This window comes from Leptodactylus fuscus, chromosome 10 (genome assembly GCF_031893055.1).
Source record: "Leptodactylus fuscus isolate aLepFus1 chromosome 10, aLepFus1.hap2, whole genome shotgun sequence".
Classification (NCBI taxonomy): domain Eukaryota; kingdom Metazoa; phylum Chordata; class Amphibia; order Anura; family Leptodactylidae; genus Leptodactylus; species Leptodactylus fuscus.
Genome location: NC_134274.1, coordinates 33,145,018 through 33,168,972, shown reverse-complemented (window position 1 = coordinate 33,168,972; position 23,955 = coordinate 33,145,018). Strand labels below are relative to the sequence as shown.

Genomic DNA, 23,955 nt, shown 5'->3' with positions numbered 1-23,955 from the left:
AATATATTCTTTGAATTACCAGTCAGAAACTGGCACTATATGGCAGTAGCAAGAAATGAGGGTATTTGTATTCCCAATATATTCTTTGAATTCCCAGTCAGACAATGGCACTGTATACCAGTAGTAAAAATTGTGGGTGCACGTAACCCCAATATATTCTTTGAATTACCAGTCAGAAACTGGCACTATATGGCAGTAGCAAGAAATGAGGGTATTTGTATTCCCAATATATTCTTTGAATTCCCAGTCAGACAATGGCACTGTATACCAGTAGTAAAAATTGTGGGTGCACGTAACCCCAATATATTCTTTGAATTCCCAGTCAGACACTGGCACTATATGGCAGTAGCAAGAAATGAGGGTATTTGTATTCCCAATATATTCTTTGAATTCCCAGTCAGACAATGGCACTGTATACCAGTAGTAAAAATTGTGGGTGCACGTAACCCCAATATATTCTTTGAATTACCAGTCAGACACTGGCACTATATGGCAGTAGCAAGAAATGAGGGTATTTGTATTCCCAATATATTCTTTGAATTCCCAGTCAGACAATGGCACTGTATACCAGTAGTAAAAATTGTGGGTGCACGTAACCCCAATATATTCTTTGAATTCCCAGTCAGACACTGGCACTATATGGCAGTAGCAAGAAATGAGGGTATTTGTATTCCCAATATATTCTTTGAATTCCCAGTCAGACAATGGCACTGTATACCAGTAGTAAAAATTGTGGGTGCACGTAACCCCAATATATTCTTTGAATTACCAGTCAGAAACTGGCACTATATGGCAGTAGCAAGAAATGAGGGTATTTATAACCCCAATATATTCTTTGAATTCCCAGTCAGACAATGGCACTGTATACCAGTAGTAAAAATTGTGGGTGCACGTAACCCCAATATATTCTTTGAATTACCAGTCAGAAACTGGCACTATATGGCAGTAGCAAGAAATGAGGGTATTTATAACCCCAATATATTCTTTGAATTCCCAGTCAGACAATGGCACTGTATACCAGTAGTAAAAATTGTGGGTGCACGTAACCACAATATATTCTTTGAATTACCAGTCAGAAACTGGCACTATACAGCAGTAGCAAGAAATGAGGGTATTTGTATTCCCAATATATTCTTTGAATTCCCAGTCAGACAATGGCACTGTATACCAGTAGTAAAAATTGTGGGTGCACGTAACCCCAATATATTCTTTGAATTCCCAGTCAGACACTGGCACTATATGGCAGTAGCAAGAAATGAGGGTATTTGTATTCCCAATATATTCTTTGAATTCCCAGTCAGACAATGGCACTGTATACCAGTAGTAAAAATTGTGGGTGCACGTAACCCCAATATATTCTTTGAATTCCCAGTCAGACACTGGCACTATATGGCAGTAGCAAGAAATGAGGGTATTTGTATTCCCAATATATTCTTTGAATTCCCAGTCAGACAATGGCACTGTATACCAGTAGTAAAAATTGTGGGTGCACGTAACCCCAATATATTCTTTGAATTACCAGTCAGACACTGGCACTATATGGCAGTAGCAAGAAATGAGGGTATTTGTATTCCCAATATATTCTTTGAATTCCCAGTCAGACAATGGCACTGTATACCAGTAGTAAAAATTGTGGGTGTATATAGCCCCAATTCTATTGCTAGGGGACTTGCAGGGTATTTCTGGGGTGAAGGTGGGGGGGCACACCGTTGGAACGGGTATCGGGGTATATATCGGGTATACGGGAATACACTGACAGTGTATTCCATTCAGGATCCTGGGAAAGCTGGGTTGCGGCGATTGAGCCCGTCAGTGCCACGTTACACTGACAAGCTTCTCCCTGGAATTTAGCTCTTACAAGAGCTGTTGGTTGTCTTCTCCTTCCTATCCTAGCCTGTCCCTGCCTACCCAGAATCTAAGCCCTAGCTAGCTGGACGGAAACCTCCGTCCTCGGTGAATTGCAAGCTCAGAATGACGCGAACCTGGGCGGCGCTGTTCTTTTAAATTAGAGGTCACATGTTTTCGGCAGCCAATGGGTTTTGCCTACTTTTCTCAACGTCACCGGTGTCGTAGTTCCTGTCCCACCTACCCTGCGCTGTTATTGGAGCAAAAAAGGCGCCAGGGAAGGTGGGAGGGGAATCGAGTAATGGCGCACTTTACCACGCGGTGTTCGATTCGATTCGAACATGCCGAACAGCCTAATATCCGATCGAACATGAGTTCGATAGAACACTGTTCGCTCATCTCTAAATACTACGGTATTCGAAATACTCGTACTCGAGTACCACTCGCTATTCGAATGGAAAAGTTCGATGCAGAACCAGCATTGATTGGCTGAATGCTATACAGTCGGCCAATCAACGCTGGTTCTTCTCCTACCTTTAGAAGTCTTCTCCATACAGCTTCGCCGTGGCGTCTTCCGACTCTGAATTCACTCTGCCAGGCATCGGGCATACGCAGTCGGCTCTGCCCAGGCCCGATGCTTGGCAGAGTGAATTCAGAGCCGGAAGACGCCGCGGGGACGCAGCACGGAGAAGACTTCTCGGAGGATCCAGCCCGACCCTCACTCGTGGACTTGGTAAGTATAATTTGATCGAACATTGCCTACCCCTGAAACAAGCATTTTCCCCCCATAGACTATAATAGGGTTCGATATTCGAGTAGTCGCATATTGAGGGGCTACTCAAAACGAATATCGAACCTCAAACATTTTACTGTTCTCTCATCTCTATTTATGATATTTTCTTGTTCATTTTACCATATTTACGGTACCGTTACTTTTCTATACAACGTCTTCCACGTATAGAGATGACTTCTTAGTCTATTGTTCAGCTATTGATATAAAAAGTTAATGGGCCACATCTTTTTATTATCATTGGAAATATGTAGATACAACAAAAGCATATCTAAAGTTAATGAATAATACCTAATGACATCATTTACTGTAATGTAAATTATAGGATAACTAGGAGCCACTTCAAAGTTCTCAGGTCATGAAATTCTGCAGGGGCTCCATATAGCTCAGCTGTTGCAGAACCTCTTTTTGAAGTGAAACGCGTGGGTACCTGTTCAGCATTTATTAATTGATTAATATGAAATGTCTTGATTCTTTTCTGCAAAACACCACAATAGACGTTGCGGTCATGAGACTATGCATCCCTTACTAGGTATGTGCATATAAGAAAGGTGCATATGATCATTCCTTTTTCCTCCACTGTTTAAACTTGAAAAAAGAGCACATCTCCCTGAAATGCGTAGTGTTTATGGATTTAAATAAAGAACGCCACTTTGGTTGTTCCATTTTTTTCCTATTCTCTGTTTCCCTCTTGTCTAGACTATTGTGTTGGATGGATATGATTCGGCTGCAAATACATATTACACATTGTGGTTATTGTGGTCCAACACAACCACAACAGATGAGAGTCCATGTGGACCTTACTATTCTATTTCAGCTTGGTCTCAAGACCAGTGCACAGATCAATTTCTCTTTTTTTCTGTGGTTGGTTACCAAAGAGAATTAAGCCATGTACAGCTTGGAGTTTGCTCTTTTGTTTTCTTGGTACCACAGCACCCTAGTCTGAATAGTGATTTATATAAAGGTAAAATAGGTAAAAGGTATTATAGTGGTTGCTAAGATTTACTGTCCACTAAACCCTCCTAATCTTATTCAGTGTAGATTTTATCCAGTGAATACTATGTATAATTTGTTTCCATGGCCCAGGTGGAGAACCAAACAAGAATCTGCCTCCAGCTTTCCTGAATACTTTGTAATATTACACTATGCTTCTTCGTGTTGAACACTTTAATGAACTTTCTATTCTCTGCAAAATATCGAAATTATACTATTTAAAGAGGACTTTTCATGTCCTCAGGCACATGCGGTTTTATATACCACTAGAAAGCCAACAGTATCCCAGGAGAAGAGATACTGGTGCTGATACCGATAGCTCTTCACTGTCAGAAGGGTGTTCCTAACAGTCTAGGTGGGAACGCCCCTCCTGACAGTCTTTCCGTTACTCTATACTTTTGAAGGGGGCGTTCCTTACTTCTCAGCATCATGACTGTGCGGTAAGGAACTCCCACTCTAACAGTATGAAGCAGGGGTCCTCAAACTTTTTAAACAGTGGGCCGGAGGCAGAGCAGGTCGCACAGACATCGGGAGCGGTGCCCTCCAATAGGTAATGGCCTGGCCCGAGCTCCCCAGGAGCTTCATTATTAATGCACGCCTGCCGGCATTGTCGGCGGGCCGCATGTGGCCCTCAGGCCGCAGTTTGAGGACCCCTGGTAGAGAGCAATGGACAGACTGAAGGGGCGTTCCCAGCTAGACTGTAAGAAACACCCTTCTGACAGTGAAGAGTTATTGGTAAATGCACCGATATCTCTTCTCCCCTGGCATATAATGGGAAATCCAACAGTGTGGGGAATCAACACACTGTCGGCTTTCTAGCAGTATATAATACCACATGTGCCCAAGGGCATGAAAGGTCCTCTTTAAGCCATCCACCAGGTCATTAATAACTATACTAAAAATTTATAAGAAAACCCACTATTGACCACTATGGTACCCCATGGCTCACTGTGGGGTGAGAAAAAGTGAACACTGCATGTTAGTCACAGTGCAACAGATATAGCACACGAGTAATTTTCCAAAATGTAACATTATTGTGCTTATTTTCAGGTATCTTGGAATCACCCGTCCCTTGACCTACCCGGTGAGACAAAATGGGAAATGTATGGCCAAAATGATCCTGTGTGTCTGGCTCCTTTCCGCCTCGATCACGTTACCTCCTCTCTTCGGCTGGGCTCAGAATGTAAATGATGACAAAGTTTGCTTAATTAGTCAAGATTTTGGCTACACCATTTATTCTACAGCTGTGGCCTTTTACATCCCCATGTCAGTGATGCTGTTCATGTACTACAGAATATTCAAAGCTGCTAAGCGGAGCGCGGCCAAACACAAGTTTGCCGGATTCCCGCGATCAGAGGAAAGCGAAGGAATGATTGCAGCCAATGGAGTGGTAAAAATACACAAAGAATCAGAAGAATGTACAAATCTGTCAAAATTACTGAAAAATGACAGGAAAAACATTTCAATCTTTAAAAGAGAACAGAAAGCGGCGACTACTCTTGGGATTATCGTAGGGGCTTTCACTGTATGCTGGCTCCCTTTTTTTATACTTTCAACTGCAAGACCGTTCATCTGTGGAACAGAATGCAGCTGTATTCCTCTGTGGATGGAAAGGACATTTTTATGGCTGGGATATGCAAACTCTCTGATAAATCCTTTCATTTATGCCTTTTTTAACAGAGACTTGAGGACAACCTATCGAAATCTGTTACAATGCAGGTACAGGAATATCAACAGGAAGCTGTCAGCTGCAGGGATGCATGAGGCTTTGAAGCTCGCGGAAAGGCCTGATCATACCTTGTAAGAACACAACAGATAACCTTCTATATTATTTTATATAGTGAAATGTACGATACATAAAAATTTATGAAGAGTCAAAATTTCGAGCTAGAGATGAGCAAACAGTAAAAATATTCGATATTCGTTTCGAGTAGCCCCTCAATATTCGACTACTCGAATCGAATATCGAACCCTATTATAGTCTATGGGGGGAAAATGCTTGTTTCAGGGGTAGGCAACATTCGATCAAATTATACTTACCAAGTCCACGAGTGAGGGTCGGGCTGGATCCTCCGAGAAGTCTTCTCCGTGCAGCGTCCCTGCGGCATCTTCCGGCTCTGAATTCACTCTGCTGCGCACTACAAGCGGACATGTGCAGTCGGCTCTACCCAGACCCGATGCCTGGCAGAGTGAATTCAGAGCCGGAAGACACCGCGGGGAAGCTGCACGGAGAAGACTTCTAAAGGTTGGAGAAGAACCAGCGTTGATTGGCCGACTGTATAGCATTTGGCCAATCAATGCTGGTTCTGCATCGAACTTTTCCATTCGAATAGCGCGTGGTACTCGATCGAATACGAGTATTTCAAATACCATAGTATTCGATCGAATACCTACTCGATCGAATACTACTCGCTCATCTCTATTTCTAGCATATTCCAGTTGCTAAAAAACTGAGAGAGGGGACGTTCACACTAGCGCCCGTTTTTTTGGCTGGACACATAGTCCTGCATGTCCGACTTTGTGTCTGGCCAAAAAACTGTTTCCCCACGGAGAAGCTGCCTATGGACACCGTCAGTTTGCTTTTAAAACCCATTTAGCTGGGAAGGCGCCCCCTGTACAGTTTCTCCAGGGCTTAGGACGGAACCCCCGGCGGACTGACACAGGACACATAGGGGCGCAAGTGTGAATGCCCCCTGAGTGGGCAAATTTCCTTTAGAAAAAAGGCAATAATATTAAACCCAATCTCCAGTCAAAAATCGGCTTTAAGAAGATGGGTGATGGGGCAATTTTTACCAAACATATTTTCAAAAACATTGGCGTTCTGACGTCATAGATGAGAGTCCTGAAAGGTAACCCCTATTGCCTAGAGTAGTGAACGGTCACAAAGTATACGTTGTACTTAGGAAGACCCAGAAAACTTGCTTGAAAATGCAGTTTTTAGAAATATGCAAATGAGGCTCAAGTGCAGTGGAGCGTGTAAAATCCTCCAAGGGTTCCATGGCCAGTAGGTGGTGCGCAGGAATAAATGACGCAACAGCATTGATGTAGGATAGGAAAAGGCTGACAATCAAGTGTTCGGGGGTGGAGAGTCCAATTTGGATAAGGAATCTTGGAGGCTCTGAAAATAAATGCCTTTTTCAAGGAAATGATGCTTCTATTGGTAGGATGGTGCTTGGTGTAATGTCACCTGTGGCTGGTTTGATATATCGCATTATCTGGTAACAGACTCTCTTTCGACTTAAAGAAGGTGTTACACAACACCTTTGTGTCCAACAAAAAACACAAAAAACAATTGAATAAAACAAACAATATATATTGTTTATTGACTATGTTAATGGGTGAGCCTCAATTTGCATTTGCTTTCATCTGTTTTTAGACTCATCTCCAAAGCCATTGTGTTTTAAGATGTTTTTATATTAGATCCTTTCATACACACTGGATCAGAATTACTAATGGAAATGTACCATGCGGGGTTCATGCCTTACACCACATTTATTAATAGTTTTAGACAGGGGCCCCAAGTGGATGGGATTCTAGCTAATACGAAAGTGGAAAAGCTGCTGTTTCAAAAACGCTCAGGTTTTGAAAATCGCAGCATATCAGTCATACTTATGGGAACGCTGGCGTTTACCGTGTAAGTATTATAGGGGCTGAAAAACTCTATGGACTTTCTGTGATAAAGCATCAGAAAAAAATACGATGCGTTTCTGCCGCGTTCTCTTCTGCGTCTTGCTACGTACAGCCTTAGGGCCCCTTCACACGGCGTAAGCGCTTGGCTCATTCTGAGCCGTACACGCAAGCGCTTCTAAACTCTTCCCATTCACTTCAATGGGAGCGCTCGTAAAGCCGGCTTTACGCGCGCTCCAAATGAAGTGAATGGGAAGTGTTTAGAAGCGCTCGCGTGTACGGCTCGGAATGAGCCAAGCGCTTACGCCGTGTGAAGGGGCCCTTCGCCTTAGACACTTTCTGCATCTTGTCTCACAAGACAGCTGGACTTATAAGAAAAGGACAGACAACCTGTCCACAAGACGAGATGAGAAGTTCAAAAATGCTTCAAAATTTTGGGACATGTAGTTGATTTAGTTCCAACAAACAATTGGTGTAAACTTAGACTAGATGGTGTGAGGATGTGCTGGATTTATTATCCAACCTGTGCCAAACCTACAGCAGATAGTATTAGTAAATCTTCCTTACATATTTAATCATTTCTGCTATGAACTATTAGGGAAAAAGGTTAAACTAAAAGAGCAGGTGAGAAGAGTTGGGTACGACGTTAGGAACTACGGGCTCCTTCAGACACTTGTATAATCCATGGACCTGCCCATTCCACACAAACTAGACCTGGACTCATTACAGTAAATAGGGTCATACTCACTTCTGTTACCCAGCATGCACTATTCTGGTCCAGTTTTTGGATTAAAATAGCCCATGTCAATGTATAGTCCAATATTTCAACCAACTATACACTAACCAAACATGGTACTGTATAATCCACACAGATAATAATAATAAAAAAAATGGATGTCTGAATAAGCCTTAGAGCATGCATCTACTTTCAATGGAGATCCTGTGAATAGATAGTAGTTGTCTTTGTGAGCAACACTTTTTGGCTCCATAAATATTTAATGTTGGGAAGATCTTGTGTATATTTGCAAGATTCGCTCGGCAATTTTGTTTCAGTCCAAACACGAACTGTACTATACTCTGAGGTCTCTTTAGTCCCAAGAGTATAATAGATGGAGGCCCAATGGAAGTGTACAAACATAACAGTCATTCCTCTGTCTTCTTCAGCCCTCTTCCAAAGGACATCAGTGGCCCCAAGGACCATTGTGGTCTGTGATTGGGTCTCAGGAGTCACATGGGGTGCACTGATATTTATGCACTTCCAATGGGCCTCCTTTTTTATTTGGCAAACCTGAATTTTTTACAAAATTCATAATGAATCGGCTTGTCACTAGTTAATTCATTTGTAGAAATGTCATTTAATAACATAGTTTTAACTCTGTATAGTAACTGTGATTTGCCCTCCCATAGTGTGCGGCTCTCTGGTCACAGAAATCCTGCAAAAATCTGAATTTACCTTTCACCAAGTAAAATTTTATGTAAGTAAAACGTGACCTTGTTGTGCATCCCTCTCATAAAATGCAATATGTCGAACTATAGCCATAGATATTTTCTCATCACGGAAAGAGATGGCATATACCTAAAATATGTCATCGCTTTCTGATCGATGGGGGTCTGACTGCGTGGGATCTCTATGGATTCTGAAAATGAATGGGCTATAAAGCTGGTTTTTAGCTGACACTGCAATACAGGTCCATTCAAGTGCTGGGAAAACCCATTTACCAATGGTTTAAGAGTGAGCGAAGACCATCCAAGAGACCCCAAAGAAATAAGGTTTCATTGAGACCTTTCTTTGATTAGAATCCAAGACCTTCCATATCCCCCTATCCATAATGCATGGCTGAGAACCCGTATAGATTCCCAATGTGTATATGAAATACATAGATGAATACATGGCTGAATGAGTAAAGTAGTCAATAAAATAAATGAATGAAGCAATACATGAGTAAGCCCGTAGCATTTACTGCTGATAAGATAGATGCATCCCCTGGAAACTGTCATAAAAGACAACTTTTCCTGCTGAAAGGCCAGTTTAACAAGTAATAAATGACAATGTCATGGGTAAATGGTTAACTTCTACTGAATAATGCATTTGACCTGACATACTTAAATATGCGAGATTGACAGCTACCCGATCTTTTCACATTTCTGAATGTCACAGCATTTTGTAAGAGTTCACCCATGACCAGAGCACTTCCATCTATTACTTTCTATTCTGGTATGGTAGTGTGAGCTCGGAATTGTTCAAGAAGGTAATTACAAGCCCGTATCCTGTTTTCCATAATGGGCAGACAATCTGTTCTTAGGCACTGCTTCAAGTCTTTTACAGTACATCTATGATAATACATATTTGTTATAAAGCAATTTTTAGAAATATTAAATTTCCATTCAATGTATTCAATGCAGCACTGCACCCTGTCTATTATCTAGTTGTGGCATCTTACATCTTATGAAGGTTCATTATATGGCCGACCGTAAGTGGACGCCTGATCGTTATACCTATAAGTTTATTGGACATCCCATTTTAAAACCATGGGTGTTTTTTTTTTATCCCTATCAGTATGTCTTTGGAGTGTGGGAGGAAACACAGGCAAACACGGGGAGAACATACAAACTCCTTTGCAGGATTCAAGCCCAGGACTCCAGCACTGCAGTGCTAACCACTGAGCCACCGTGCTGCCCGGGTGATGTGCCCACTTTTTAGGGTATAATACACCCTCCACTCCAATGAGAAAGCTTCCCACAAGGTTAATTTTTCCCATTTAAACCCCATACAAGCAATTGTAATGTCACATGATGGAATAAACTGATGATAGTATCAATAACTAGACAATGGAACAAAAGGATGAAAGGGGGTGAATATCCAGTAACTGGCCCTGACTCCAGCTCTCCCTCAATCTTTCCCTAGATCTATCCCTAAACACTGAGCCTAAAACCAGACACCTCTGACCCTCGCTGTCCCTAAAGATATCACTATTCTGGAATACTGACCCTAATACCAGCAAAAGCAGAGTACTAGGACCCTGAGAAAAGAAAGTCTAACTCAGCAGATCTGAACACCAGTAAGTAGACAAGGTATCCCACCAGATATACTGAGAGCAAAGATACTGGGACTCTAACAAACCATCTGAAGAAAAGAACACTGAAAAGAAACACTACTGGACTGGAACAGGGATGAAGAATAGGGAATTACTGACTTAATACACATACCGCATGCTATAACCAGCAATGGACTGCAAGAAACCAGGGGTTTCAACTCTTTCTCGACATCCATAGCTGCTGGGTCTCCACTGTGTTATATAGCGTGGACCTGGCAGCAATGCCCGAAATCAGTGCCTGTACTGATCAAGAGCATTAAGCCACCAGATTCCTTGGTCAAAGCCGTCTGAGATTCCATTTTCCAGACTAGTTCATTGTAATATTGTATCCTTAGTACATGTAATACCATTGAACGCAGAGCAGAGGAAGAGGAGGGACTTGGGTTTCATGTGTTGGTTCAGATCCCATGACCATTCATGAAAACTCAAGGTCCGTCACCTATAGGACATGGTCAGGAATAGACAAAAAGTCCTTGTCCTTAGATAACATCTTACACCAGAATTTATAGTCCATGGAAACCACAGTGAATAAAGTTACAGAGACTGTAACAAGACTTACAATATTTTTTTTACCATTTTATAAGATGTAATGACTCAACCTTTGACATTTGCACCCAAGGGTTTCCTCGCTTAGACCCAGACTTTTATCATGTAATCTTCTAATTCTAAGACTTTCTTAGCATTGCATCCACCCACATATTATTTATTGCTTTTTCTGCACAATAGACATATTTCAGCACAGACTAAATGTACTTAACTATGAATCAAGCACAGCTGAATATGCATTCAAAATGTAATTTACTTCTCATGTCACAACACCCACCAAAGACCCTCGGGATCTCGATGGCTAATCATGTTATTTGAAACCTATCTTTTAAGCTTTACGAATAGACTAAGATAATTGACTAACATGGCTGATTGTAAATTGAGAAGTATGCGACCCTGAATTCGCAATGGCATTCAATCTTCTATCAAACCTACTTTATTAACAGCCATATTTTCTAAAACGTCAATTTTCTTGGCTTGCTTTTCACAGGCATTCATTTATCATAGTAAAACTTTATAGGACATTCCAATAACCCCAAGTAAATGCAGGGGAAATATAATGATTAATACTCCAGGGGACATGCTAGACCCGTTAATAAAGAAAAGGATTATGTGATGCGAATCCCCGATGTTCAGAATTTGATTGGCATCGGATTTATTCATCTGAAGTGAAGATGCCAATAATAATGATTGAATATTAGCTAACAAATGCATGGGGGGGTTACTGGCATCTTAATTTTTGCCTAACTCATAGGTCTATCTCTTTATATCTAAGTATACACAGATGTAGCAACGTTAACCTGAACTTCTGCCATTGGTTCACCTGCTTCAGAAGTCATTGGAAAAACATTGAAAGGGACAGTGAGGATGATTTAGCATGTATAAATATCTCTCTAGACTTGTATCTATACATACGAGTACCTGTATTCTTGAGACACACTTTATGTACCTGGTATATACTAATTCATTTCTTTAATTCATGACAGTGGAGCCACTTCAGTCAACCATCACTTGGCCATTCACTAATAGTTCCCATTCTGGATTTATTGACGTCCCTACCGAAGATGTCCTAAATCCCAAGTGTGCACAGATACACACTAGTTCTGGCACATGCGCTGTAAAGCTAAATGTACTGTCCTGGCACATGCGCTGTAAAGCTAAATGTACTGTCCTGGTGCATGCACTGTAAAGCTAAATGTACTGTCCTGGTGCATGCACTGTAAAGCTAAATATACTATCCTGGAACATGTGCTGTAAAGCTAAATATACTGTCCTGGTGCACACACTGTAAAGCTAAATATACTATCCTGGAACATGTGCTGTAAAACTAAATTTACTGTCCTGACTTCATCAGTACCAGTGGCGTAACTAGGAATGGCAGGGCCTCGTGGCGAACTTTTGACATGGCCCCCCTACCCCCCCAGACTGCCACCGAAGACCTCGACCGCCCCCCTCCTCCACATTCCTGCGCGCTCTATTATGCCCCATAGTGGCCCCTGCACACAGTATTATATCCCTTAGTGGCCCCTGCACACAGTATTATGTCCTTTAGTGGCCCCTACACACAGTATTATGTCCCATAGTGGCCCCTACACACAGTATTATGCCCCACTGTGGACACCCTTAAACAATTATTATACTCTGGGGTCTTTTCAGACCCCAGAGTATAATAATCGGAAACCCAGGGGGGATAAAAAAAAAAAATGTTGCTCACCTATCTCCCGGATCCACTTCAGTCCTCTGCTGTCGGCCTCCGCTGTAATCCATCTTCTATGACACCAGACTTCACATGACCCGGGACGCAGGCCGGGGTCATGTGACGTCAGAGACGTCAGACGACTAGGCCTGAAGCCTGCCCGGATCGTAGAGAGGTAAGTAACAGTGTTTTTTATGTTTCTTACCTATCTCTGGCCTCCGATCATTATACCCGGGGGCTGAAAAGACCCCTGAGTATAATGATAGTGTTTGTGGGGCCCGCGGCGTTACTTACTGATCTCAGCCCTGCCAGGATCGGTAAGTAAATAGGGCCCATAATAGGGCCCATTACCGGCTGGAATAACTTTAACAGGTAACGGCCTATTAAAAAAAAAAAAAGAAAACGCAGCAGTAGCAGCTGTCGCTGGGCCCCCTAATGTCCCGGGCCCTGTGGCAGCTGCCCCTACTGCTACGGCGGTAGTTACACCACTGATCAGTAGCCTGTATGTACACCAAAATCCACCGGATTGTCAAATTAAGATGTGCAATGGCTTGGGGTTACATATCTTTGTGGAAGGGATATCAATCCAGCCAGAATGGATACTAATAAGGAATGGCTAGCTCTACCTGCTACTTTTATTTTGTGACCCTTTTCCCATGTCAGGGGAAAAATTTGCTTCCTGATTCCAAAACTAAGGGTGCTTTCACACGGAGTTAACGCTCCGCTCTTTCTGACACGTAAACATGTTCAGAGTGAGCGTCGTAAAACAGAATTCCATTGACTTCATTGAGTTTGGTCTTACGTGCGCTACCCATTGATACGCGCATATCACATTGAAAGCAATAGGTAAAAAAAGCCTCCCATTGACTTCAATGGGTAGGGCACGTAAGACCGAACTCATTGAAGTCAATGGGATTCTGTTTTACGCTGCTCACTCTGAACATGTTTACGTGTCAGAATGAGCGGAGCGTAACTCCATGTGAAACCACCCTAACAATCAGCACAAAATTTTGGATCAACTTGTCTTGACCAAAAGTCTTAAACCTGTGACATGTAATATTTTTCCATTTAAGAAATGCAGACTCTTCTTGAACTTGCACATTGAATCCACCAGCAGTAATAGTTTTTGTTTTCTTGAATTACTTTATCTGAATGTTTACAATATTATAATAACGCCTTGCTTATAAAAAAGAATTTTTATACTGGTCATATTTTTGTTTTTTTCAGAAAAAACTGTTCCCAAGAAGATCTCCTACAAGAGCAATTTATCAGCAGGCTGCGCTCATAATCTCTTCATATGTCCCATGCCCTTACTTTGATGGCAGCGTAATCTTTTTAATCTTTAAATTATATTTTCCATTATTTAATGATATTCTGGGGCCTGGCACATCTTTTCATAGAGACCAGGACTATGTCGTGTTTAATAAGTTTAATGGTATTATTTAATAAAAAAAAAATGTTTTTCATTTGTGGATCTATAACTATAATGTCCATGTACCAAATAAAGTTTTTAGATATATTATTGTCACTATTATTTTGTACACCAGTTACAATAATTTCTATATTTAAGATTTCTAAGGCTGACGTATTCAGTTACTTTCATGTCTGCTTAGAATCATCATTGTAGCAGTATCGCTAGGTTGAGACAGAAATCTAAAAGAAACATCCAATAGTTAATGCCTCGTTCACATCTGTGTTGGTATTCCGTTCGGTGGAGTCAGCATGCCCCCCCTCAAATGTACTACCGAACACATTTGCAAGTGGTGTGCAGTGAAAGCACCCGGATCCATGTGGTCCATGTCCTTGCCACGAGATCTTCGTAGGGAACATGTGGACAGGAAAGTACTTCACAATCTACTTTTCTGTCCACATGACTTGTGCAGAGATATTGCGGCAAGTACACGGACCCCATTATAGTCTGTGGGGTCCATGTGCTTTCACTGCACACTGCTTGCAGATGCCTTCAGACTCCCTGAACAGATTACCAAATGCAGATGTGAACCAAGGGTAAGATTGTTCTACTGAGAAATAAAGTTGCATGTTGGTGTGTCGCGCCCAGGGGTGAACTTACCTTTTTTGCCGCCCGAGGCAGATGACAGAAAGCCACCCCCCCCCCTTCCCCCGGGGGGAGGGGGGCATGGTGGAGCGACGTTAGCAGGCAGGGAGAGGACCCTGACTGGCTTAGGTCAGCAAAAATGTGGTCACTTCAGGTCGCCTCATGGGAGGTGCGGAGCTGGTCGCGCCTAAACTCATACTTACCTGGCCTTGTCTTGGTATTGGGGTTATGTTGACATGCATTAAACAAGGGCGGATTGAGGTATTCTGAATGCATGCACATACATAGAAGTGAGACAAGTTCCTTTAATATTTTATGAAACTTCTCATTACTCATCCCGCAGGTCATTTGTATCACACGATAAAGGCAGATTTATTGAAACATTTAGTAATTTAATACTTTACAGAGAAATTCCCTGGTTAAAAAAAAGTTATTTCAATGAAAAGCTAATTCCGTGATAATAGGAAGAGAAAGTCTTTGTGTGAAAGTCATTCTTTATCTGCTGTGCAGGTGAACAGAAGGACCAGAGGACCATATGCATAATGGACGCCTACCAAGCCAAGTATATGAATGGACGTTTTATAGAATAGTACTATTGCTCTGATGTTATTCTAGCGATCAACATTTTTGTCCTTATTTCAAAGCTGCTAACCTGTTTTCATAGCATTATAAAGCACTGCATTGTATTGTCACAATGAGAGATCCGTATGCAAGTAGTATTTCCAAGGAACAACCTTGAGAAATGAACTCATGGTAATTCACAGTTGGCATGCATTGGAAAACAAATATTTCAGCAGATGCTCTGTCTAAAATTAACCTCGTGTCTGCAAATAGTGCTGGAAACCGGCAAACACTGAGCTCGACCTGCTTTTCTAGTCCATGGTACTTAGATATTATAGATTGTCTGATATGTAGAATGGTTGACGGATAGAGAAAACTGAATGTGCTTGCGTTACAAAGTTGAGGATAACCTGCGGCACTCATGTTTCAAGACATTATATTGGCAGATTTTCGCATAAAAGCATCAACAGAGAGACATGAAGCATCAGACAAGCAACAGCGGTTTTGCACTGACTCATGCTCGGATTTTGTTTTGCAATATAACAAGAAGTGAAGGAGGTTGAGAGCATGAATAAGTAACTCAGAGCAAAGCCTTCACCGTATGAGTCAGGTTAGATAGATGTGGTGGCGGTGTAGCATAAAGCAGGTGGGCGGCATGTCCGTGTTTGTCTCAGTCAAGTATCAGAGATCTACAACGTGAAGAAAACTCCATAAAGAAGTGAGCGAGTATGGTTTATGATACATGAGCAGAGACCCTGAACATGATCCCTTTCTTGACATCAATCGGGGTTGCGGGAAATGGCGACATGGAAGAAAAGCCACCGTAGACAACCAAAAAGGAGGCTTTGGGTAACATATACAAATAATAGTCATCGCAATGGAATACCACCTTCTATGGTTTGTTCCTTTTTTGGGACTGAAATTCCTGGGTTATTGAATGAAGTCAATTTGTTTCAAGCTGCAAAATTTGGAGGGATTACAAAGGTTATTTGTGTCCTGCTATGCCTAACCTAACCTCAACCCCAACCCTAACCCTTCAGCTGCTCACCAGTCTAAATAGAACCGATCATGGCGAGATCAAGGGTCACTCAAAAACTATGAATAATATGCTAAAAACGGAACAAGGTAACAATATTTCCTGTTTGATTTTCTTATGTATTTCAATTCTTAGTGTCATTCTAAATGAAAGGGACTGTATTGCACTTAGTGATGGGTGAAGCTTATGAAATTAATTTTTTGTTTCAATATTTACAAGGATTTGGGAGAAATTTTGTTTCAGGCTAAACATGTTATGTGCGAGCCAAAAGTATGGGGTAAAGTGCATTTTTATATTCTGAGGTTTCTTCAGGACCTAGAATATAATAACCAGAATCCAGAAAAGATTTGTAAAATGAAAAACATTTTCACAGCTTTCCTGAGCTCCTTTTGGTATTCTTCAATGTTCCGACCCAATCATATGCCTAAACAGTGACCTGGGGGCTGGAGAAGACAGCAGATGGCCCAGGAACAAGACCTGAATACTAGAGGATGCCACTGCAAAGCTTGTTTTTTTTTTTACATACCTGCTCCCTAAAATAGACTGCAAAATGGCAGCCAACTGCAAACCGAAATATTTGCAAAAAATTTGCAATGAATCTGGTTTGTTCCAAACTGGTTTGCCCAACCCTATTTGAATTTCCTCACTTATCAAAAGTAAATATATATATTCATACTGAGGGACAGTATGGAATATGATCACAGATATTAGAAACCTATCAGCCATCTCACAGCACCCACAATATTCAGTAGACTGTTAGAAAACACATTTAGAATAGAGACTTCAATATGCCGATATGTCATTTTCTAGTGATATATTCCTTTTCAGCCAAGCTCAACAGCATTAAGCTTCATATACTGTAAAACAGCAATTCCAATGCGAGAGATACAAGTGAGATATAAGTCAGGAGTTTCTGAGTGAAGTATATAAGTGAGATATACATTAGCAGATACAATCTGAAGCTGACATTAAAGGTTGTTAGACTTGTCAACACCCATTAGGGAACCCTTATCCCTATATTTATGGTGAAGAGCAGACATGAGGAACATTTTCTTATATTTATTGAGGCCCCCCGAATACTCTGACCGACTGACTGACAACAACCCCCCCCCCCCCCCCTGCATTCCTGCACACACTATTATGCCCCATAGTGGCCCTTACACAAAGTATTAGGATATGTTCAAACAGTGGAAAGCAAATTCCGTGTGTGAACTGTCCGCGCGGCTAGCTGACTGCATTGGCATCCCGTTGTGGCATTCCGCTCCTGATTAGGCCCAAATCAATGGGCCTAACTAATCAGGAGGGAGTCTCAAGGCGCAGACACCACAGCTGTCCCAGCCACGGAATCCGCAGGAAAAGGGGCATCTCGCTTCTTCTTCCCGCTAGCAGGGAAAAAAAGCGAGTGGCTCCCATTGAAGTCAATGGGAGCTTTTTTTGCAGGCGGATTTCTGCTGGAAAAAAACTCTGTGTGAACTAGCCCTTATACAGCATAGTGGTCCCTGTGTGTAGAGGCCACCATGGGGTATAATACTTTGTGCAGGGGCCACTATGGGGCCACTATGGGGCACAATACTGTGTGCAGGGGCCACTATGGGTCATCATACTGTGTACATGGGCCACTAGGGGAAATAATACTGTGTGCAGGGCCACTATGGGTCATCATACTGTGTACATGGGCCACCAGGGGACACAATACTGTGTGCAGGGGCCACTATGGGGGATAATACTATGTATAGGGGCCACTATGGGGGATAATACTGTGTGCAGGGGCCACTATGGGGGATAATACTGTGTACATGGGCCACTATGGGGTATAATACTGTGTGCAGGGGCCACTAGGGTAAATATGGCTGTGTGCAGGGGCCACTATGGTCATAATACTATGTGCAGGGGCCACTAGGGGAAATATGACTGTGTGCAGGGGCCACTATAGGGGATAATACTGTGTGCAGGGGCCACTAGGGGAAATAATACTGTGTGCAGGGGCCACTAGGGGAAATAATACTGTGTGCAGGGGCCACTAGGGGTCATCATACTGTGTACATGGGCCACTATGGGGTATAATACTGTGTACAGTACATGGGCCACTATGGGTCATAATACTTTGTGCAGGGACCACCATAGGGCACAATACAGTGTGCAGGAGCTACCATGGGGATAATTTATGCCCCATCTCACAAAATCCCAATAGAAGATTTTTATTGAAATGTACAACACATAACCCAGGTATTATAAAGAAATAAAATCCACATGTTAGTTATGTTCTGAGATGGTTATGGATGCCAACTATAAATCTAGCAGATGGAATACATTGTCTAATCTAGATAAAGGGGTGCATGCTAAATAAAATAGCAAGAATATCATATTGAAAGGCAAACTCCATTTTTTTCAGTATTCATTTTGTAAAACAAATACTGTGGGCTACACGGGGAGGCAGGAAATAAAAGAAGCTAATGGATTCAACAGTCAAGAATCTGACATTGCTGGAACATTGGCTGTCATATTTCCAATGCACAATGTTCTCTGTAACCATCTTCCTTTCATGCGCGGCTCTTAAATATTTACAGGGAAAGTTCCTTTTTCATAGGATTCCTTTTTCTTCTCTTAACCTAAATGAAGATAAATGAAATTGCAATGACAAAAAAAAGAACTTGGTTCCGAATCTGAATAAAAAATGTAACCTGTTACATTTTCCTGTAAAAAAGTAATTTGAAATTTTCTTATGCCCTTAAAGGGATGTTAGACAGTGTTTATAATCTGGCAAAAAATATTCTTTCATTATTTTTTCTTGGCAGAAGTCATTTTTTATTTTGCCGTGTCTGTTTATATGAAAATCAATACGATGTCTCTGTTTTCACAGACTGTTGTTGTATATTGACCAATTAGGCTGCATTGCACTAGAGAGGCATCTCACTTTACTGCCTGCAGTTAAGCTGAATGTGTTCAGATAACTACAGATGTATCATTGGCCAAACAATGGTTCAGCATGTTATTATAATAGCAATGTGCAATGAATATCTCTACACTATATAGATGGCATGGCTAGTACATTACAAATACACTACACAAGTAGTATAGGCATGCTACCACACTAGGTAGGATGGTGAGTGCTACGTATAGATGCAGCAGAGTTAAAGAGAACCTTTGGTATCCTCGGGCATACACGGTTTTATATACTGCTGGAAATCCGACAGTGCACTGAATTCAGAGCACTATCGGCTTTCCTGTTATGTGCCCCGGGGCAAGAGATATCGGTGTCATTACCGATATCTCTTCACTGTCAGAAGGGCATTCCTGACAGTCTAGCTGGGCTGTGAGGGGACACATTCTTCACAGCATAGTGTCATGGCGTAGTGGTAAGGAACACCTCCTCTGACAATATAGGGGTATGGACAGTACTGTCAAGAGGGGCGTTCCCAGCCAGACTGTCAGGAACGCCCTTCTGACAGTGAAGAGATATCGGTAACGACACCGATATCTCTTTCCCCAGGGCTCATAATCAGAAAGCCAACAGTGCACTGAATTCAGTGCACTATCATCTTTCTAGCGGTATATAAAACCGCATGTGCCCGAGGACATGAAAGGTCCTCTTTAATCCAAACCTCTGCAATTTGTTAAACTGCTGCAGCATGATATCTTATCTATTTTTCAATGACTTTTCATTGTTTCTTATAGTATATTGCCTGCAGCATTTTAACCAATTGAAGAAGTTTGGTTTAAGGGTATGTTCCCACAGTGGAATTTGCATTCTGCGTATGAACATTATGTTCGGCTAGCCGCAGTGCACCGGCATCCTGCTCTGGATTAGGCCCAAATGAATAGGCCTAGTCAGGAGGGAGCCTTGCACTTCGTACGCCGTGGCTGATTCAGCCGCAGAATCCACGGCAAGAAGAGTCATCTCGCTTCTGTTTTCCGCTAAAAAGACGCAAGCAGCTCCCATTGAAATCAATGGGAGCCGGCTTTGGCAGTGGATTTTGAGGCAGATTCCGCGTCAAAAAACTCAGTGTGAACTGACCCTAACTCTGCTATATCTATACGTATGAAATTAGTGACACAAAAGGAGCTGTAAATGAAGGGCAGGGATCTGCTCAAGACCAATGGATGTCTTTGTTGAAGTTTCATGTTGTCTTGACTGTAAATCATCTCCATTCTGCTGTGAAGAGGGGAGACCGTGTGTACAAAGTTACATTATAGATGAAATGACCCAGGTATTAATCCTGGATAATAAGATCATTATTGAAGCTGCTCATTATAGGAATGCTCCTGTAATAACCAATGATTATGATAATCTTCCCATAATAACTTCATAATGCCTTATAATTCCATCGATAGACAAAAACGTGCTTTATGGCATCCTGTAGTCTGGAGGTCTTTATGGAATTGAAGCCATGATGTTCAGTACATACTATTAATATATATGGTAAACCGTGTACAAAGAAGCATCATTCAGGGCCTATTTAGTAGTGCCATAAAGTAGGATGCCGAAATTGAAGTCTATTTACACGGTGTATGGTATAAGTCCAATTTTCTAATAAATATTGTATTTCTCTATGTCCAACACATACTTCTGCGTGAATAGTGAAACGTGGAACACACCAGCATTTTCCACTTTATATATACCCAGAGGTATATAGATCACAGTTGCAAGAGGGTCAGCTGTGACTGGGCCCTGAGAGTTAAGGGGCCCGCATGGTCATCTGTATATTACTAAGTCCAATGTCTCCTTGCTTACAATCACAGACTTAGTACTACACTGGAGTGCAAAGCATATCAAGCAACTATACAAAACAAGTAACATACTACTGGGGTCAGTGTCAGGGATCGGTGCTGTCCATCCATTGGAAACACAAGCAGAAGAAGCAGTTCCAGTATCGAAGTGTCGTCTTAACTTGACTCCCACTAAAGCTTTGTGTCTGTGGCCAAGACAAGATTCAGGTTTTAGTCATTGTTGTGTTTATAGAGTTTAAAGCTGCCAAGTGATAACTACTATTATACGATGCATCAGGGGTGAAGACTGTGGGGTAGGGGGGTGAAGAAAAAGGGGATAATTGCTATTTTACAAGTGCTTAAAGGACGGCATTACTACTGCCTAAGGGGCATTATTACCATGTGGGACACAAAAGGGGGTACAGTTAATATCTGCAGCAGGGCATGTCATCTTTGACACAAAGACATGGGGGGGATTGCCCTTCTTAAGGTCCTTTAATAAGAAAAATGGGAGGTACAGAAAATTGCCTGTATGGGACTGAATTTCCTAAAGGTGGCCCTGTTGCTCTGTATAAGCTATATAACATGTATATAATGCTATAGAATACATATTGAAATATATGAATGTTATATTATGGATTGTTAATGCAGTTGATCATGATGATGGGATTTTTTTACACGCCATTTCTGTTTCTGCTGACAGAGAGCTGGCTCCGGGATTTAAGCTATTCGTACACATAATAGGTGTTGCTTAAACAAACACTTGTTCGCTCTTGGCTTCCTAATACGCATGCATGTTTTTACCAGTTGAGCGATAACAGCAGGGTGACAAGCCATTGGCAGACACCTTCCACAGTAGCTTATTTCCGAGATAAACAATGAATTTTGCACTTCTCAATGTGAAAAATCCACAATCTTTATTTCTACCCAAGGTCTTTGAGGTACAGCTGGACATTTAGATTCTGTCAACACTTTTCTTTATTCAATAAAGAAACAATTTAATCCAAAACTTAAAACATCCACATTACCCAAAGGATCATCAGGGTGAAGCCCACTTACCCATAAACTAAACTGAAGGGACCTACTAAAAGTTGACCAAATCAACTGCAGAGAATCAAATGAATTTTGGCTGACCATATTGTCCGACATCACCAGTTTCTCAGTTTAAACACCCTATCCATTGACCCTGCCTTTTGCCTCCTGATTGTGTACTGTGCCTGTTCCTGTTTATGACCCCGGCTTGTCTGACCTCTGCTTCCTGAACACCATTTTTGTACTATTCTAACGCTCCTGTTACCGACTTGGCCTGCCCGACTCTCCCTTTGGATTACTCTCTGTACTGCACTGCCCTCTTGTTGACGACCTGGACTATGCTTCACTCTCTGCTGCCACATGCTGACCACCTGCCACAGCCGTCTGGTTCCTTGGACCTGCCCTGGACCCTGAAGATCTGCTGGTACGAGTTCCCAGTGTCTGGTTTTACTCTGATTTGTGGTGCGCTGTGTGTTTGTCGTTTCCCGAACTGTACCGCTCTGCCCAGCAGTGCAGCCAAGTTCAACCCCACCATCTGGGGCTCTGGTGAACACCACAGTGAGGTTGGGGTTGGTGGTGTTGGACACACACTATTTTGATCAATGTAACTAGTACTGGTTCTCGCTATTGGCTCAGAACTGCATTTGTTAACCTAACATCCGAGCTGTAAAATGGAGAGGAATAGTACCTGTCTTGAGTTTTGCCCCCAAGCTCGCAGCTCCCTATGGACCCAGAATAATACATGGTTTTGTGTATGATGGGGCCATAAGCAAGTAATGGGTCAGTGTGTTAGACACGTTAGTATACATGGAGCTTTAAGAAGTGTCTAAACAAACCCAGCTCCAGAGTCAACTGCTAAGGCATCAGTAGCTAAGAAAGCTAAATAAAAGTTGAATTTCACAGATCTGAACCACCAAGCTTGCCCACTGGATAACTGGAATAGTATCACAGACACTGGACCGTGCCAACACAGGTCAGATACTGATAGAAAGATGGCCATTCGCCACAATGGAATGGGATAGAGGACTGAGGAAGCAATGAAAGGAATAGTCACTCCTGTACATGTATGTAAAATGTCATACATGTGGAACTGGCTACTATGAATGAACTGTGTCACCATTTTTCTTTGCAAGTGTATGATTCTTTTTAGTCGCAAGGTGTGCCTGTTTCAACCTCCATGTTTCTATCTGAATGGAGAGACAAGAAGCAGGGAGTGACTCAACGCCATCACCTCATCTCTGTACTGGCCCAAAACCTGTGACCAGAAAGCCCGCCATTTTGGGCCTACACCATCTCCTCACTGCTAGGCCTGGGCTGCAACAATATGTAAAATTTTGAAATCACAGTCTCTCAGCATTGATAACGTATGAAATGAAGGTAATGCATATGACTAACTTTCTTTAGACAGATTATATACCTAATCCTGCTAAAGTCTGGAGAACAAGGACATGGCCGGGTCACAGTGAACCATCTGCAACAATGGACATCCTCATAACATAATCATTCAGAAAAACATGGTGTCTTGAAGCTACTGCTCACAGTGTGGTATCTTTGACTCATCTATAAAGAATATTTGATATGACATGATTTTTTTTGATTTCTGAAGAGAGGGATGACAGCATTCATTTGGTCCTTGCCAAGTCCATGTCATCGGGGGCAGCATTGACCTTTCTGTCATGAAGAGAGAGATGCTATTTAGCGCCACAATTGTGCACCTTTTATGAAGCGACTACTATGATCACCGCGAGACGACAAGCAAGACCTGAAATGAGCTGCACAGCTGCACAAATGCTCTGCGGGGGGCCGCTATATTTTCATAAGCCTGAGACTGCCTTTCTATTGCCAAGTCGTTCATCCAGGTAGAATACATACATGGCATTTCCTCCGGAGTAAAAAGTATAATTACGACCCGAGTGTCTTTCATTTTTGCCAAAGTGATTGGCAGTTCCTTGGTCTCCATAGTAACCAACA

The 23,955-nt window shown here is 42.0% G+C and overlaps 1 protein-coding gene across 1 annotated transcript in view; it reads left to right on the top strand.

The window, feature by feature from the left end:
- Positions 1 to 13,959, top strand: part of HTR7 (5-hydroxytryptamine receptor 7) — a 73,886-nt gene extending 59,927 nt beyond the window's left edge. Inside the window, exons 2-3 of the mRNA XM_075257969.1 lie at positions 4,679 to 5,428; positions 13,820 to 13,959. Coding sequence (XP_075114070.1) covers positions 4,679 to 5,428; positions 13,820 to 13,880 — 811 coding nt within the window. The 3' untranslated portion in view covers positions 13,881 to 13,959. The remainder of the gene's footprint in view (positions 1 to 4,678; positions 5,429 to 13,819) is intronic.
- The last annotated feature ends 9,996 nt before the right edge of the window (positions 13,960 to 23,955 follow it).